Here is an 18,708-nt window from a genome sequence, read left to right as displayed (position 1 = left end):
AGTGGAAAAAGTTTGAAAGGCTCTAGATTGGACATAACTTCTGATTCACAGTGACTGAGAGGATGTTGATAACCCCAAGAGATAGGATAAAATGAGAGCTGTCTAGTAAGAAGAAAACTTGGGGGTCATGTAGGGACACGGTGACTCCAGTCAGGTGACAAAGGCCAGTGGGAAGCGTGACCCTTAGGATTGGAACTTCTTGGGCTGGGCTGCCGGCACCAGAGCTGCAGAGCCCAAAGTGGTGGGAGAAAGTTCTGGTGGAAGGAAGGTATGGACCCATTTTCAGGATCAGACCGGAAAGGAAGGGCCAGAACACTGTGTATTAGATTGGGGTCTAACAGCAGAACCTCTTCAGACCCAGCCAGACCCAGACACAATGGGACCGCTCCTCTCTGTGGTAGACAGAATATGAGTTAAAAATGTTAAGCACTAAGATTTCCTCACTTTTTGCCTCTGTGTTCTCTGCCTGTTTTTTTTTGGGTTAGCATATGGACTGTGGTGGTTCAGCAGGTAGCGCTCCATGGCCTGCCTGGAGCTGAGCCTGCACAGCAGTCACTGCTTTTGAGTACCCACCGTGCGCCCAGAATTCTCGCCATCCTGCAGTGACTCATTATGTTCCTGCATGTGGCCCTGGGCTCGGTACCGGAACATGGGAGCTATGTGGTCTCTTTGAGTCCCAGAGCCCATATTTGTTCCTCATGGACAGACGTCAGGCCGGGGTTTGGCTTGGAGGTAGGCTGGGTGGAGGCCCCAGGGAACCCTGTTGCCTCTCTGTGCCCATGTGACTGGTTTCCCTTGTCCTTCAGAAACCGAGCGGAGTTCCTGTGCCACATGAGGCCCAGCGACGGGAAGGCATCGTCCTCGGGGCCTGCCTCTGGATCCTGGACGCTCGTCGATGAGGGAGGAGAAGAGGTAACGTGCTGTCAGTGATGTTTTCTTAAATTGTTTCTGAGCTCTTGGTTTGGGCCAGGTGTTATTCTGAGCACTTTTTATATCTGTGTGTGTAAGTAGGGGGGAGGGGTGCACAGCCAGCAGTGCTCAGGGGCTCAATGCTGGGGATTGTTCCTGGTGCTCCGTGCAGTGCTGGGGGCCAGCCCCAAGCCTCCCGTGTGCCAAGTGGGAATTCCAGTCCTTTGCGCTGTTTCTCCGGCCCACTTTTTACATCTTACCTTGTTGGGTTTCCCAACAGCACAAGGAGGCAGTTGCTTTTATGATCCTCATTTTAGAGTTAAACCCTGAGGTACAGGTGGGCGAAGTAATTTGTCCTGGTCCTGTAGTGATTTAGTGGTAGAGGGATTGGAGGGGGGTCGGGTACCCCCCAGGATGCTGTGCTGGGCTGGTAGCCAGGCAATTTGGGGGCACTTTCTGTTTGTGGGCTTGAAGATGTTAGATTTCCAGAGGGGCGCTGAGTAGCTTGTGTGTGCAAAGCAGGAGGGAGGCCAATACCTTTGGGCTCTTGGTTCTAGCACCAGAACTTGAGCCGCTGTGCTGTGCTTCCGGCTGCCTCTCAAAGACCTTCCTGTTCAGCTGGGCGAATTTGGAGCCTTCAGATCCTCACCTAACCACATTTTTCATATTTATTTACTTTCTGTTTTTCCCTCTTTGGGGCACGCCAGGTGGTATGAAGGGGCAGTGGCCTAGAGCAGTGCTCAGAGGAGCATGTGGTGCTGGGATCCATTGAGGGGCTCCAGCTGTGAGCCATCTCCCACACTGAGGATTTTCATTCAGTGGCACATTTCTGGGTTTGCGAGCTGACCTGTAGCCATCTTCGTTATTAAGAACTGGAACCTACCAAGGTTTTGCCTTAAGAATTTCTTACCCAGATTTTCTTTTTTAATCGAATCACTGTGAAATACATAGTTACGAAGTTATTCATGTTTGGGTTTCAGTCATACAGTGTTCCAGCACCCATCCCTTCACCAGTGTAAGTTTCCACCACCAATGTCCCCAGGGTCCCTCCCAGCACACACTCCCTCTCAGCCTGCCTCTTTGGCAGACACTTTTACTTTTTTTTCTCTGTTTCTCTCTCTGTACCCTTTTTTGCACTTGGTTTGCGGTGTTGTTACCGAAAGGTTATCGTGTATATCACTTTAGATTTTCTTTTTTGAAAGGTTGAAGGTGGTTCTCTTTGGCAAGAATACAATGATCAGAATTCAGTTTCTTAAGACACTTGATTCATTCTGTTGATCCTCGCTCCCCTGCACTCTCCTGCCCTCACTCCAACCCCAGTTAGTGTATTTGTAAGGAGTTTTACTACCAGTTTTGATCAGTCCTTGTATTTTTTTTTTTGATGGTCCCAATCCTGATTTGATGTGATTGTTCAGGATAGCTGGGGCCCAGTTTACTGAAATTCCTTCTTGTCACCAGAGTGACAGCACTGGCAGCTGTGGGACTCTGGCCAAGTGCTCATCACTCCTCCTGGGACTCAGGGGAAGAAATGTGCTGGGACAGATGTGGAGGAAAAACTGTGCCACAGTGCCTGGCTCCGGGCTGGTTCTGTGGGGAGGAGAGGGACCTTTGCGGCGGCGCTGATGATTCAGGAGAGGTGCTGGAGGGAGCGCTGTGGAGGGACCATCCTTGGCAGGTTGCTGGACACTTAAATGTCTGTTAGAGCCACCCTAAGCCACACCTGACTGACAAATAGTGAAGCACCTCCCTCGGGATTCTGTAGCCAGAGCTGAGAGCCCCTGGCCTACTGTTTCCTGAGTCTTTCGTGGGTTAGCCATTTACAACACGCAAAACTGGTGGAAATGAGTGGCCTATAGAAACGGAATGAACTCTGTCAGTCCTTGTTGAAATTGTGATCATGTATTCTTCCTTCAGCTTCTCTGGGTCTCAATGGAGCCTTCGCCCTTCGCCTGTGACCCTAACCTATCTTAGGGTATAGGGCAGCTGGGTTTCTAAGGTGACTTTAGTGCCCTGTATTCCCCCCACCCCCCCCCCCACCCCCCCACCCCCGCCGGTGATTTCCCTTCCTTATCCATGATGTTTTCATGCTCATTTCCACCCTTTTTCTTCATTGCTGATTGTTTGGGCTCAAGGACTTGATTTATTCAGTATCCTCAGTTGCTGTTGTCAAAACACTGAGCTGTATGCAAGGTCTTCCCCTTACTCTTCAGGGGTTTGAATCTTCTTTGGGATGAAAATGTAATGAGAACTTTTTAGCCACCGAAGAATGGTCTGACCTAGATGCAGACTTGGGCAGGGGCTTATCAGGCCATTGGTCTTGGTCCTGGAGGAGAAGCCCTTGGTGTGTGGTACCACAGAGGCACCAGTGAGGCCTGTGATGTTGTGAATCTAAAACCGTCATCTGACTGAATCTTTGCACATTTTCCCTTAGGACGAAGATCCTGAGGCCAGTTGGATCCTCCTAAATGAGGATGACCTCGTTACTCTCTTGTCCCAGTTCCCATTCCAAGAACTCTTTCAGCATCTTCTTGGGTTTGAAGCCAAAGGTAACTCATTTCTGTGGCAGAAGGTGCTAGTGCTCCACTTCCACAAGGTCTCGCAGCTCCGGCCATGTTCAGCTGCCCTCATGCCCAGTCACATGGCAGCCGCTGCCTCACCTCGCTGATGCTCCCTTCCTTTCTGCCTCACTGACCGACATTCCTGTGTGGTGTGTGAAGGCACTAAAAGACCAGCTCACTTGTATGACTGTGCTTGAGTAAATTGTAATTTTGTGCTGGCTCTCTTGAACATTGTCATAGGAACCAGAATTATGGGGGTGGTTGTTTCTCTGTTTCTCTGTCTAGGGTCGATTTCCTCCTCCCTGAAGTCTGTCTCCTGCTCTCACCCATCAGGATTCTTCCATAGTAATCTCATCTTTTTGTGGTTTCTTTCTTTTTTGGATTTACTTCTAGGTGATTATTTACCCGAGACGACAAGACCTCAGGAGATGATGAAAATGTTTGCCTTTGCCAACTCGTTAGTGGAACTTCTGGCTGTGGGCTTGGAAACCTTTAATAGAGCTCGCTACCGACAGTTTGTGAAGCGCATCGGTTATATGATCAGGTAATACTGCAGGTGGATGCCTCTTCCTCCATGCTGTGGTCAGATGCTGACATCACATAGTGGATGTGACAGGCATTTTGGTATTGACCTCAGGTCTTATTTTTCACAAAAATGAGACATTTCCCCCCCCCCCCCCCGCCATCTGCTAGATGGGGATTTTATGAGCCCTTCCAGCCAGAGTATTTAGATAATTATCTCACCACTCTTTAAGTGGGTTATTCGGCAACTGGACTTTGGGTCAGGCTCCTCAAAGCCACACCTACCTTGAACTTGACCTGAGAGAAGGGGGGGGGGGTCATAGAAATGTTGCTCTTCATCTTCCTTCTCTCTCCAAGCTTCTGCCTGAGATTTGTCACAGAAACTGGCAGTAACTCTTTTGCCTCCTCTCCTGCTTTTGCTCTCTTATTTATTCTTTATTTTCTGGTTTTGGGGCCATCCCTGGCAGTGCTCAGGAGTGACCCCTGGTGGTGTTCAAGGTACCTTATGTGCTACTGGAAACTCAGATAGGGTTACAGCTACTCTCGCCACATGCAAGGCTAGTGCCTCATCTGCTGGTCTTACCCGCTATACTCTTTTATACTCTTTACCCTGTCCCCAGCACCCCCCCCCCATGCCTCTCCCTCCCCCCCCCCCCCACACTCCTCTCTTCAGTTTTGCTGAGTATTTTTTTGTTTGTGTGTGTGATTTTTGATTTGTGACTTAGGTCTATTTTTTTGTGTGTGATTTTTGATTTGTAACTCAGGGTTTACTCCTGACTCTGAACTCAGGGATCACTCCAGGCCACTCAGAGAACCTCCTGTGGGGCCGGAGATTGAATCTGTCTCAGCTGCTTATAAGGCAGGTGCCTCAGCCCCAGACTCTTTCTGACTCTCATTCTTCTCTCTTTATAAACTAAACACGATCACACTTCTGAGAACTTAATTCTCTCAGATGCTTGTGTATCCAGCTGCCACTTCTGTACCTCCTCCGGGATGCTGGGGATTTAAAACTCTCTAACTGCCTCCCACCTGTGCCCTCCCACCATTTTCTGCATTTCCCTGCCTTGCCACTGTGTTCTCAGGCCATGGTTCCTTGTGTCCCCTTGACATGTCTCTTTGGCATCCCGCTTCTAGTCTGACCACCAGTTCTGTCATCCCTCCTTTCAGAACAGCCTCTTTCGTCCAACCAAAGAGGCCCTGGCTTCTGAAGACATTTGCTGTGTGTCACTAAGACAGGCGAGTCACTGCCGTGACGGTGTGTCCTCCGTTTGAGACTCACTGTGGGAGCTCGTCTTAGTCGCGTCTCACCTCCTGCCCCCTTGGTGGTGCTTATGCGCACCCGTGTCCTGTCTCTTTTCCTGCACACGTCTCACTCAGCCTCATCGCTCTCCACTAGGAGCTGGCTCTGGTCACTCCTCTTCCCAGGACGCTGTGTTCTGTCACCCTAGGTGAAAACAGGGGCCCTCCTGGAGGGGCCTCAGGGGCCCCTTCCCCTTCCTGAGGGGCTATCCTGCTGCCTCGCCCTTACTCACTGTGTTAAGGATTCTGCGCCCCCCCAACCCTCTCGTTTCTATTCATGGGTGCTCTTTCGGAGATATCCCGAGACTGCTTCCGGGCTGTACGCTCTGTGTCTCCTCTGGGAGGCCTCGCCTGCTCCTGACCAGTCCTCTGTTCCCTCTCCACCCACCTGGGACGCTCCTGTGAACTGCTCTCCTCTCCCTCTATTACTGTGTATTTCTCCAGGTCCCTTCACCCCCAGACAGACTGCATTGTAACGAAATTTGTGTCTTGTCCAGTATAACGGAGGTTCCAGGAAGGGAGAGTTCACTCCCAATCCTGCTGGATTCCCTTCCCACCCTGGGCCAGAGGAGGTGGTCCGTAAGCACGCGCTGAATCAGATGCACTGCAAAGGTGTCAGGATCCAGTGCAGTGATGAAAAGCACTGTCTTGCCTTTCCTTGTGCCCAGGATGACCCTCGGCTATGTGAGTGACCACTGGGCGCAGTATGCCAGCTGCAACCACAACCTGGGATCGGCCGTACAATCGCCCTTCTCCACGGCCAAACTGCAGCTGGAGTTTGATGAGCTGTTCCTGAGAGCTGTTCTGCATGTGCTGAAAGCCAAAAGGTAAGTGGGGTGGCACTCTCTGGGCAGGGGCATCCCAGCTGATGGGGACGGCCCGTGTGGGAAGGCACTGACCGCTGAGATGCTGGGGCTCATCTCCTTCCCGGCCTGGGCACATTCGTGGCCTTTCCTTCTCTGGGGACAGAAGTGACCTCCCTTTGGGTTTCTTTGAGTCTTCAATGACCCACTTCTGATGCCTCCTTTTTGCCGCCCCTGAACTTTCCATGTAGCCTTGAACTCTTTTTCACTCCCCCCTCTAGTGCTTCCAATGCCACGGAAATGATCAGGACCCAGTGCACGTGACTGTTGGTTGAAGCGGTCTCCCTGTGAGGCCGTGAGCCCTGGTCCTGGCTTCACAGTTGAAATGGCCTGTGCCGCTCACAGCCTGTGCTGCCGCCCACAGTCCAGGATGTGCTGAGTTGCGTGTCCATTCTGCCTTCCCTGGCTGGCCAGTGGAGCACAGCTGGCAGTGCCTGCAGGTCACTGGCGGTACTGGGGTGCCATGAGGTGCCGGGTTCAAACCTGAGCCGCCCATGTGTCTGCTCTGTCCTTAAACCTATTTCTCTGAGCCAATACTATTATTGTTGTGTTCATGCAGGTTTTCCTTTTTTTTTTTTTTGGTGTTCTTTCCCTCCAAATAACATAAGGTCTTGAGTTTTTTTTTTTTTTAAATTGAGATAAAATTCTCATAGAACCTTAAGAAACATTTGATTGATTGATTTTTGAGAAGACTGTTTGGGTATCGGGTAACTGAAATACAAGATTCGAGGTTATACACTGGTTTATTATAGAAAGATGATCTGCTCTCAGATCGCTGTGGCAAGCTGGTGTAGACAAGTGACTTTTTCCAGCAAGATTAAAAAGAAGCTGTCTTAGCGGGAAGCAAGCTGTTATTTCTCCTGTTTGGGCAGGAGGCCTATCTGTTTCTTCACCCTGTTCTCTTTATGACTTGCAGACTTGGCATCTGGCTGTTCATGTCTGAAATGCCCTTCGGGACGCTATCGGGGCAGATGCTCTGGAAGCTCTTCTACCTCATGCACCAGGTGGAGAGCGGGAACCTGGAGCGGCTCAGCGCCACTCTGCAGCCTGCCGAGTGCAAGAAGCACCTGCAAGGTACAGCTGGGCTGCCTGTCCACTTGTGTTCTGCGTGGCTTTGTTCTCGTCTTGCTCTTAGAAGGACTAACAGGCGTGTTTTACTCCATGTGCTTGTGCCGTCATTTTGAAATCCAGAAGACTGCTTTGTTGTTTTGGATTTATTAGCGTGATAATTTCACTTTGTATTATTCTATACATTTTCTGCATATATTATAACTCCAGCGTGGTGGTTGTGGTTGGGGGGCGCGGGGGGAGTGAAAAATGAAAATTGAGTTGGTAAATGCACTGTGGATTTGTTTAGAAAACAATGGAAATTTGATGAACTAGCCTTGATCTCGCAAGTGTGTCATCATAGGTAAATGATCGTTGGATTGTTACTGGAAAATATTTCAGTGCTGGACTATATACATATATGTGTGTGTGTGTGTGTGTAGGAAAAATTTCAGCGCTGGAATATATATATATATATATATATATATATATATATATATATAATCGACGAACAACAGGGTGGTCGTGATCGTGATCGTGATATATATATTTTGGGGGGGTGTCATACCTGGCAATGCACAGGGGTCACTCCTGGCTCTGCACTAAGGAATTACCCCTCATGGTGCTCAGGGGACCATATGGGATGCTAGGAATGGAACCTGGGTCAGCTGCGTGCAAGGCAAATGCCCTACCCGCTGTGCTCTTGCTCCAGCCTCTGGAATATATATTTTTAACTGACACTTTTTTGTTTTTGAGGGGTGGTATTGGAGTAGGTGTATTCTTTGGGACAACTTTGCCCTTGTAGCACTGAGTTTTCTTTGCTGTGTTGCAAAGCTTCCTGTCCATACTGCCTTCTGTAAGCCATAGTGTTGTATATATGGTGCCTAAGATACAGGTAAAACATTTCCACTGACCTGTTCATCAGTAGTTCAGTTATGGTTAGAACCAATTTCTTTCCAAATTTTTTGTTTGGTTTTTGGCGCACATCTGGTGGTGTTCAGGGCTTACTCCTGGCTTTGCACTCAGGGATAACTCCTGGCATTACTCAGGGAGCCATATGAGGTTCTGGGAATCGAACTTGGGTTGCGTGTGCAAGGCAAGTTGCTATCCTACCCCCAATTCTAATTTATATTGATAAATCAGTTTTTTTATTGTAAGTTTTTATTTTTTTCATTTTGGATGCCTGTTACATGGAAGTTTGGTGTATCTGACTTTGTTTTTGTATTTTTTTCCCCCTGGTCTTAGCAGTATCATTACTGGGCTGTTCCTCTGTGGGTCGAGTTATCAGGTGGCTTCTGGTATGTCTTGGAGATGTCTCACCTGGGGATAGCAGTCATACTTTAACTTGACAGAGCACTTCAGTGACATATTATCTGACTTTAAGTAGCCTTAAATGAGCGAACTGAGTTTTTATATGTTCCCTCTGAGGTTACATTACACACAGGACTGAAATTTTGCTTCACTCATCTTTCTTGTGCCCATAGAAATATATTCTGAAGTAAAGAAGGAACCATTGTGTTTTTGAATATTTCTCTGTCTTCTCATTCTCAGTTACCTTCTTTCTCTCAGGAAGATCATTCAAGTGATGATTATCTACTCTTCCCTCTTTCAGTTTTTTTTGACTTGACTTTGCAGACCCAGAACATTTTGTGAACTTTGAGAAGTGTCTTTCATCCATGAATAGCTCGGAAGAGATTTGCCTTCTCACTACCTTTGCTCAGATGGCTCAGGCCAAAAGAACCAATGTGGATGAAGACTTCATCAAAATCATCGTTCTGGAGATATATGAGGTGAGGGCATTAAACTGAGAATCAGCTAAGAATGCTTTCTTTTCTATTGTCCATTTACCTTTTTTCGGGATTTTTCTTTCTTTTTTTAAAATATGACCACCTTATATTGCATCCTTGTGTGGAAATAGAACGTCAAAAGCCCATGGTTTGATTATAAAGAACATTGAATCTTGAGTTTATGCCCATCCCATTTACCCTTCAACTCTTCCTGTAGTAATCCAGCCTTAACCAAAACTCCTGTTTTAGCATGACCTGTGACCCAAGCCCCAGCCCCTCTCCTCTGACTCTGCCTGGTTTCCAAGCCTGTTTAACTGAGGTGGAAAGAATGCTGAAGCTCAGGTTGGACCTGGGTTGCTTTTATGTCCGTAATCTGCCCATCTCATCTAGAATACTGTGTGCTATTGTGTCTTGAGTTGCATTATAACATGACAGATTGGGGGGGGGGGGTGAAACACTTGCTTTTTTTTAAAAAAAAAAAAAACTTTTCACTGCGCTATTTCAACTCTCTCCAGTAGTTCTAGTTTGAGAATAACAGACCTGTGTCATCTAAAGTTTCTTTCAGGATCAAATATTCTTTTTTTTTTTTGATCCTACTCATGAATGCTCAGGGCTTCCTATGGGCTCTCTGCTCAGGTATTTCTCCTGGGGGTGCTCTTAGGGACCCTAAGTAGTGCTATGGATAAGCCAGTGGTCCACTGAGTGCAAGGCAAGTGCTTTCAGACCTCAGGATCAAATATTCTATTAAGGACGTCCTCTGCTTGTACTTAGTACTCTGTGTGAGGTTGAGGCCTAGAGGAATGCGGAATACCAGCTATATTCATAAGGGGAGATGTAATATATATATTTTTAACATATATTAAATGGCATTCTCAGGGGCCACCACTAGGGTAATATTTATACTCTTGGACATTTTGAGAGTTTTTACCATTGCTTAGAGTCAAAATTACATTACTATACATGGCTGGAGCGATAGCACAGCAGGTAGGGCGTTTGCCTTGGATGCAGCTGGCCCAGCCAAGCTGGGTTTGATTCCTACGCCCCTCTCGGAGAGCCCAGCAAGCTACCGAGAGTATCTCGTCCGCAAGGCAAAGCCTGGCAAGTTCCCGGTGATGTATTCAATATGCCAAACACAGTAACAACAGGTCTCAAAATGGAGACGTTACTGGGCCCTTAATCACTTAATCACTTAACTTCCCGTTAGTCATCGATTTGCTCGAGCGGGCGCCAGTAACGTCTCCATTTGTCCCTGTCGCGTGCTAGTGTAGCCCAATGGCATCTGTTCACTCTGGGAACATGAAGAGCCTCAAACCGATCGTTCATGATCTTGATGAAGAAGTCTGACCATCTGGTAGATGGGCGGCCACGCAGTCTTTTGACATCCTGTGGAGTCCAGTCAGTAACAGCTCTAGTCCAGCGGTCGTCTTTAAATCTCATTACGTGACCAGCCCATCTGATTTTTGACACCTTGGCAAACGAGACAGCGTCCCTGATTCTTGATCGTCGACGGATGTCGGAACTCCAGATTCTTTCTCTCATTTGAGTGAAATGTGATATTCCAAGCATAGCTCTTTCAATTCCTCTTTGGGAGACCCGAATAGCATTCTCATCCTGTATACGTAGGGCCCAGGTCTCTGAGGCATATGTTAATGCAGGAAGAACAATGGAATCAAAGAGATGTGCCCAGAGCCGGAGGTTCTTCGTCCTCTAGCTATTTCTTCAACGTTCTTGAAGGCGTTCCAAGCCGCCCTCTTCCTCCTGCACAGCTTGGGTGCCAGGTCATTTGTCATGTTGACTGACTTTTCGACCTAGGTACACATAGCTGTTGCATTCGGAGATGGTCGTTCCGTTGAGAGCGAATGGGGCGTCAGGAACGAGACTGTTTCTCATAAACATTGTCTTCATAAGATTCAGCTGTAGTCCTCCTTTCCACACTCACGGTCAAAGTCGGCCAGCATTTGTGCCGCTTGGCTGATGTTTGGTGTTATTAAAACAATGTCATCAGCAAAGCGGAGGTGGTGTAGTTGCCGACCATCTATCTTCACTCCCATTCCTTCCCACTCCAGTTGTTGCGTGATGTTCTCGAGGGTGGCACTGAAGAGTTACTGGGCCCGCTCAAGCAAATCGATGAATAACAGGAAGATAGTGCTAGTGATAGTGCTAGTGCATTACATGTGTAACAATGATTATTTGGTTTTGAGCCACACCTGTGAGTGCTCCCAGGCTGTTCTCAGTGTGGCTCCTGGCAGTGTTTGTGTGTGTGTGGGGGGGGGGGGGGGGGCGGAGGGGGTTGGGACCTTGTGCTGGGGTCAGACCCACCCTCTCACCCCTCTCACAGACAAAGCACATATCCTGCCCTTTAGGTATCCCCTGGCCCTGAAGCATATTTCACCTGATCCCGCTACACCTTTCTGGTCTGTTTTATTCCATTATTTTCCCATTCCAGGCCAGTGTTTTTCGTATGATGTTACCATTGGAACCGTGGATGTAACCTTCCACTTGTAGGGCATTGTTCAAGGTGTTGGCCAAGAGATGTGGCGTGGTGGTCGAGTGCTTGCCTTCCTGGTGTGAGGCCTGGTTTCTTCCTCCGCTCTCCTGGGATTAAAGCATGACGCCATTGCTGCCGCCTGCTTTCCCCTTGGTGTTCCTGATGCCAGCAGGCGCCAGTTACCCTTGCCCTTCCATCCTCTCTCCTGCCTTGCCTCAGGGCAGACAGTTTGCACTCGGCAGCTGACATGGTATGAACCAAGGTTCACTGTGAGGCTGCCTGCTGTACTTGAGAAGCCCTGATAAAGCTGGGAGATGCTTTCTGGCCATGCTTGGTATTTAATGGGACATCTCTCTACTTCCTGTTTTCAGGTCTCTTATGTCACACTCTCCACCCGAGAGACATTTTCGAAGGTTGGTCGTGAGCTGTTAGGGGCCATTACGGCTGTTCATCCTGAGATCATTTCTATCCTTCTGGATAGAGTTCAAGACACTATTGACCAGGTTGGAATGGTAAGAGCTCTGACTTGGTTTGTTTTTCATGCTCTTTTATAAACCTTTCAGTCTTCACTGAACAGATGATGAGTTGGCTGTGGGCAGTAACTGATTCCTGTTCACAACAGGAAGAAGAGGACCCAGGTCCTGTCCCTGCTCAGTCCCTCACTAGGGCCTGGACTTAGCTGCTTTAGATACAAACTTGGATTTGTTTGTTTGGGTTTTGTGTTTTTGATTTTGGGCCTCAACTGTGCTCAGAGCTTACTCCTGACTCTGTGCCCAGGGCTCACTTCTGACGGGGCTCCGAGGTCCCCTGTGGCGTCCTGGGGATTGAATAGGGGTTGGCTGTATGCAAGGAAAATGCCTTCCTTGTTGTGCTGTTTCTCTGGACCCCAAACTGAGATTTTTCTTTCATCTCTTCCTTCAGTGTCGAGGCTGTACTTTTGCTATACCCTTTAGTTCATAGTTTTTATGTCACAATTTTATTTCCACACTTTATGATTTTGTTCCCTTTTTATGTTTATTCTTGGAGGAACTTTGATTAAGAGAGGAGGCTCTGTTGATTTAGCCCAAAGCAGAATGAAAAATCCCTAGCTTTAGTTATTGAGCAAGGTCACGGTTTATTTCTGTCATTTATCACGAACATTTTGGTATACGTGAGTGTTTTTTGGGGTTTGTTTTAGTTTTTGGACATTACTGGTGGTTGGATTTGGTTCACTAAAATTTTGCTGTGGGGGCCAGAGAGACATTCCTATGTCTGTAGTAAGGTAGGATCAAGGACTTGTTTTTGCATGCATCTACCTCAAGTTTGATCCCTGGCACTACATATGGCCCCTTCACGATTAAGCCCTGAGCATTGCCAGGTGTAACTCAAGAACAAAAATAAAAGCAGACCAAAAAAAAAAAAAGGCTTATTCTTACTTTTGGAGAAAAAATTTGCATGTATTTTGATAACATAGTGTTACAGTAATGTCCACTGGTTTTGATTGTAATTGGTTTTTATTTTCTTTTTTATAAGGTTTCTTTATATTTGTTCAAAGAACTGCCTCTGTATCTCTGGCGACCTTCTCCTTCTGAGATAGCTGTGATTCGGGATTGGTTGTTGAATTATAACCTGACAACAGTGAAGAATAAATTGGCCTGTGTCATCCTAGAAGGACTGAATTGGGGATTTGGTGAACAGGTGTGTGTTCAAAACCTGTCCCTAGAGATGGAGGATGCAACCCCAGTCAGGTTCGAAGAGACATTTTCTGCAAACACTAACCTTTCCAAGTGGCCTTTGCATCAGAGTTTAGCATCTTCTCTTTCATTCTGTTTCACACTGTGAACATCCTCAGAATGAAGGTAGATTTTTCCCAGCTGAAAATTCTTTCCTTTTCCTTTAGGCCATTTGAATCCTTATTTTCTCTTTAGTTCTCTTTTTTTTTTTCTTTTTGAGTGGGGAGACAAGGTGGTTTGATTTGGGTTTGGTATGGTTTGGGCTACACCTGTTTCTGAGCTTAGGGATCATTCTGGTGGGGCTTAGAAGACCATATAGGGTGGAACCTGGGTTAGCAAATTACAAGAAAAGTGCTTACTTCTGTGCTGTCTCTCAGGCCCCTAGCACTAGTTCTTTAGTTTTTTTACCGCACTTCCTTCTTGTTTGTGCTCCTTCTTCTGAGTTCTCTTTCTCTTGCATTTTTGTCTCGCACATCATTATGCTGTTTGTCTCCCAAGACAGTTTATTAAGGACCTGAGCCCCAAACCACTCTCTGGGCTATTGGAAGGAAGCTTAGATACCTTACCCAAGCTCCTTTTTTTTTTCTGTACTGCATGATCTTTTGATTCAGAGGTGTTTAAGAGGAACTCAGAGGACTCATTTGTAGTGTCTTTTCTTTTGGAAGGACACCCTTCACCTGGGCCAGGCCGTCCATGCCGAGGTGGCTCTACTGGTCCTAGAGGCACATCAGAAGTTCCTGGCCCAGAAGCCGTATGCTGGGCTGCTCTCCGAGAGCATGAAGCAGGTACTGCTTTGCCGGGGTAGACCAAGCGTGTGCAGGAGGGTTGGGGGGTAGTGCCAAGCCTGACACTTCCTCAGAACATTCCAGGCTGTTTCAGAGACTGAATGTGAGCTTGATGGTTGCGTAAAAAGCTTTTCAAAAGAAGGTAGCCTTCCTCAGATTGTCTTACTGTTCTGGAATCTGCATTAAACCTCAGGGGCAGTGCTGGCATGTCCTTATGCTTGGTTCAGGAGAATCAGCTGTGACTGTTTCTAGAACTTTGCAATAGTTAAATTGTTGGTCACTTGAAATTAACCACAGTTGGGGGGTTGACCCCCTCCCAGATTGGCAAATACTGTACCTGAACCCCCACACTCCCCCCAGTGGTTCAACTGCTCCACTGCCTTTCACTGCGTCCCTGCACTGCTGGGTTGACCCAGGTCACATCCATTGTACTGCTGGGTTGACCCAGGTCACATCCACGAAGTGACCCAGCAAGTAAACAGAAGTAGTGAGGCATGCATGGGATACGACTTTGATTGTGTGCTGTAGACGTGTAGTTCCGGCATGTAGGGTCCCTCCCCCCTTTTTAATTTTAATTTTATTTTTTTAATTTAATTTTATTTTTATAAGGTTGTTCACAATATTTTATTACATTCAGTATTACAACGTAAATCCCACCACCATTAAACTTCCCACCACTATTATTTTGATTTTTTCCAACCACCATCCAAGTCTGCCCCAATAGCGGCCCTCAATAATTTATTTTGTATTGCTTGTTATGAATAATTCTCTAAAAATGATCAAAAACAGGGTTTCTTAGGAGAAAGTGTGTGAAGATTGTTGTATCTCACCCTGGAGCCATTGAAACCTTGTGTAAGAGATTACTCATATGTTGTTACGGGTTGAGCCTTGTGTGCCAGTATTGTTTTAATTGAGATTGGTTGCCTTCTACTTTACATCCTATCCAATGTGTGCTACTGGTACATCAGTGGCATAGATTATGAGATGTCTCATGGCTGCAAATGTGGCTGCATACTCCAGGAATTCAAAAGTTTTAAATAAGGTAATACAGTTGGAGTTAAATTTTTAACCGAATTTTTAACTGACTTTGGGATCTGAGGCATCTCTGCAGCTTGTTGATCTCTACTAACATTTGTGAGTCTCTGGATCATGGCTGCTTAATGAGCTTATATGGTGTCAGAGGCAGTTTGTAGGCATGATTTCCAGGCTCCCAGAAGAACAGGGGGCATGAGTGGGGTGGGGTCGCTCATCCCTGACTCCTGAGAGCCTGGAGATTTTGGCCACAAAACCCCATACTTGAGTTTTTCAATAGATTCATTCCTGGATGAGGCTAGTCTGAGCCCATGGAAATTGGCTGCCTGCACATAGTTTGTGCCTCTCCTGTGAGGCCATTGTGGATGGCCTCATGGATTTGATGTGTTAGTGTGACTAATGTGCATTTGTTCCAGGTTTCCTATTTGGCCAGTATTGTCCGGTATGGAGAGACCCCTGAGACCTCATTTAATCAGTGGGCCTGGAACTTGATCTTGAGGTTAAAGCTGCACAGAAATGATTACGGAGCACAGCAGAATGCCCCAGCAGTTCCTCTCGCCAGTGCGGTGCCCGACATGACGGAGTCGCCCACGTTCCACCCGCTCCTGAAGGCTGTGAAGGCTGGCATGCCCATTGGCTGTTACCTGGCCTTAGCCATGACATCTGTGGGCCACAGGTATGGTGTTTGGGCTGGACCTCCAGGCCTGCTGAACTGGGAGTCACTGGCTCCGCCTTCTCACCTCTCACCACAAGGTCAGGGACCACTAGCTACCCTAGGGATGATAACTCTGGCCAAATAATAACCTTGGCATAGGTCGCCAGGGAGGAATGTTACCCGAATTCAGATAAGATAGGTTTGCACCTGAAATCACCTGCCATGTGATGAAGACTAGAAATATCCACAGGTGGGCGTTATTCCTCCTGATATAGGGCTATACAAATGACTGGTCATGGGGCCAGAGCCATAATACAGTAGGCAGGCTATTTGTCTTGCATGCAGACGACCCGAATTTGATCCGCGGCATCCCATATGGTCCCCCAAGCACCACCACTAGAGTGATTCCTGAGCACAGAGTCAGGAGTAACCCCTGATCATTGCTGGGTGTGACTGCCCTTCCCCCCCCCCCAAAAAAATAATTGACTACCTGTCATCTCCTCTGAAGTGATGGTGGTCCCTCTCAGCCTCCCCACTAAAGGACTGTCCCCGTGCAGGGAGGAAAATGTCTGCTCAGCTCCCCAGCTTTGCTGGTGGTAGGCCTCACCCATGGCTGTCGTTTGCCTGTCTTCCATAGGAGCATTTGTCAGACGTTATTGGGGTTGCCTGAGATGTAACCTGAGGGGTCTCCTGTGAGTTCAGGATGGAAGAATGGCCACAGACTTGCTGAACCATGTCAGTGGTTGGCTTCTCTCTGCCTTGCCCCTGGCCCTGAGCTCTCTGAATGTCACCTGTCTCTCTTTCCAGAATGCACCTTAGTAGGAATTGAAGGACTGTGGGAAGGAGCAGCAGGTCTGAGGAAGGGGAAGGGAAGTGATATGGACACAGTCCTGACTGAAACTGTGCTGGTGAATGGGGGTGGCCAGGCAGCTCAGCAGAGCGAACTATGTTTGGATTTTTTATTCTGGGGCCACACCTGGAGATGCTCAGGGATTACTCCTGGCTCTCAGCTCAAGGTCATTTCTGGTGGTACTCAAGGGACTGTATGTGGTGCAGGAGATTGAACCAATGTTGGCTATGTGCAAGGCAGCACCATGCTCTTTTTTTTTTCTATATAAATTTATTTGTTGAATCACCGTGAGAGCAGCCACAAAGCTTTCGGGTTTAAGTCTTTGTCACACAATGATGAAACACCCGCCCCTTCACCAGTGCCCATTTTCCACCACCAAAAATCCCAGTATACTCCCCTTCGCACACCCTCTCCCTAACTGTGGGGCAGATGATTTCCACATTACTCTCTCTGCTTTTTTTACATTCAATATTTCGACACCAGACCCACCATTATTATTTGGGATTTTGCCCCAGCACTCAGGTCTGCCGAAAAGGCAGTCGTAGACAACTTGTTTTCTATTGCTAGTTATGAATAACATATGATGTTGTATGGTCACATAGTGACTGCACGATTTTGGAATTCTGAAATTTTAACAATTAAATCTGTAGGGGTTTCTGCCAAAACCTGCTGGGTTCTGAGATTTGTTCTGAGTCTCTGGGATCATCGCTGGTAAACAGCTTAATCAGGAGCCAGAGAGGCCGTTCGTGGGCGGTGACCCAGGGTCTTGCTGGGGCTGGGAGGAAAGGGCCAGCTCCACCCCATCCCCATGAAGCCTCGTGTGTCTCATCACTGCAGGCCCAAACCTGACTGTCCAATGGCCTCTGGAGGATGGCAACCACCAAGCTGCCAAGAGGGAGCAGGCAGAGGGAAAACACTTTTTCCCCCCTGGGGTGGCCCGGTGCCGGTAACCTACTGTGGGGACCGGATGCATTTCTGCCGAAAGCCGCTGGATTCTGAGATTTGTTTCTGAGTCTCTGGGATCATGACCGTTAACCAGTTTGATCAGGAACCAGAGAGGCTTGCCTCCAATTATATAGCTGAGCCGGAGGTGGTTTGTGGGTGTGTCTCCCACATACGTAACTTTTGGCGTTTACTTTCTTGGTAAACTTCCCCCAAGTTATTGGGGTTTAGCCAAACGCACAGCAGCAATTTTGGGATATCTAGAAGTCTGAAGGCACCATCAGGCTGCTGATGCACTCACCTCATAGGTACAGATTAACCTGCTGGCGGCACCATACCCCAAGGCACCTTACTCTTATAACTGTCTTGTCATCTCCTTAAATGTACTTTTTTGGGGGAAATTTTTTTTTTCTTTTTCTTGATTTTGATACCATCATTTTATGCTTCTGGTTTTTAGCTGCTGGTCCATGGACTGGTGTCCGCAAAAACTTCCCACGAGCCCATGAATAAATTACTGGTTTTTAGCACATTACACTTGGATATATTCTTCACTTTATGGTATTAGTTTTAAATATGAATGTATAGGTCTGGAGGTTAGTGAAGGGATTAAGACTTTTGCCTTGTGCTAGGCTGATGTGGTTTGATTCCTGGAACAGCATGTGGTTCCCTGAGCACCAGCAGAAGTGATCTCTGAGCACAGAACTAGGAGTAGGCTCTGAGAAGTACTAGGTGTGCCCCCAACAAAGAAGACAAAATATAAGTGAAATGAAAATGAGTGTACAGACTACTGTTTTAAATTTTGATTTTTTTAAATTTTTGTAAAATACATCTCTTATTTTCATTAGTCCACAGGTTTAAAGGATTGAAAACCACTGGTGTATATCCTATTGTATACTTCAGGAGTGTTTTATCGTGCCTCTTGAAAAATTGCCATACATGCCCACAATTGAAATGCAGTGCTCCCCCCCCCCCCCCCACACGCCTCATTGCCAGGCCTTCCCTTTGTGTACCCTCCACCCTCTGGGAGCCACAGTTCTGTGGGCTGAAGTCAAGGGATAATACAGATTGCTTTTGTCTGTTCCTTATAACAAGATTTTCAGGTGAAATTTATCCATTAGGTGTTCCCTTAAGTTTTATATAAAATGTGTGTGTGTGTGTGTGTGTGTGTGTGTGTGTGTGTGAGAGTGTGATGGGGGGGTTCAGGGATGAGAGGACAGAGGTAGCACAGAGCTTGCCTTACACCTAGCTAACCCTGGTTT

General features: G+C 47.3%; 1 protein-coding gene across 2 annotated transcripts in view; it reads left to right on the top strand.

Annotated features, from left to right (window-relative positions):
- The window catches only part of EPG5 (ectopic P-granules 5 autophagy tethering factor), a 96,551-nt gene that overhangs the window by 19,315 nt on the left and 58,528 nt on the right, over nt 1-18,708 (top strand). For both annotated transcript variants that reach the window (XM_056137985.1, XM_056137984.1), the window contains exons 7-16: nt 807-912; nt 3,341-3,455; nt 3,861-4,011; nt 5,957-6,115; nt 7,068-7,225; nt 8,834-8,988; nt 11,845-11,985; nt 12,986-13,150; nt 13,851-13,970; nt 15,419-15,678. In XM_056137985.1, coding sequence (XP_055993960.1) covers nt 807-912; nt 3,341-3,455; nt 3,861-4,011; nt 5,957-6,115; nt 7,068-7,225; nt 8,834-8,988; nt 11,845-11,985; nt 12,986-13,150; nt 13,851-13,970; nt 15,419-15,678 — 1,530 coding nt within the window. The remainder of the gene's footprint in view (nt 1-806; nt 913-3,340; nt 3,456-3,860; nt 4,012-5,956; nt 6,116-7,067; nt 7,226-8,833; nt 8,989-11,844; nt 11,986-12,985; nt 13,151-13,850; nt 13,971-15,418; nt 15,679-18,708) is intronic.

The sequence above is a fragment of the Sorex fumeus genome, unplaced genomic scaffold, assembly GCF_029834395.1.
Source record: "Sorex fumeus unplaced genomic scaffold, SorFum_2.1 ptg000128l, whole genome shotgun sequence".
NCBI lineage: Eukaryota > Metazoa > Chordata > Mammalia > Eulipotyphla > Soricidae > Sorex > Sorex fumeus.
The sequence above is the reverse complement of the archived record's forward strand: the minus strand, read 5'-3'. Positions and strand labels throughout refer to the sequence as shown.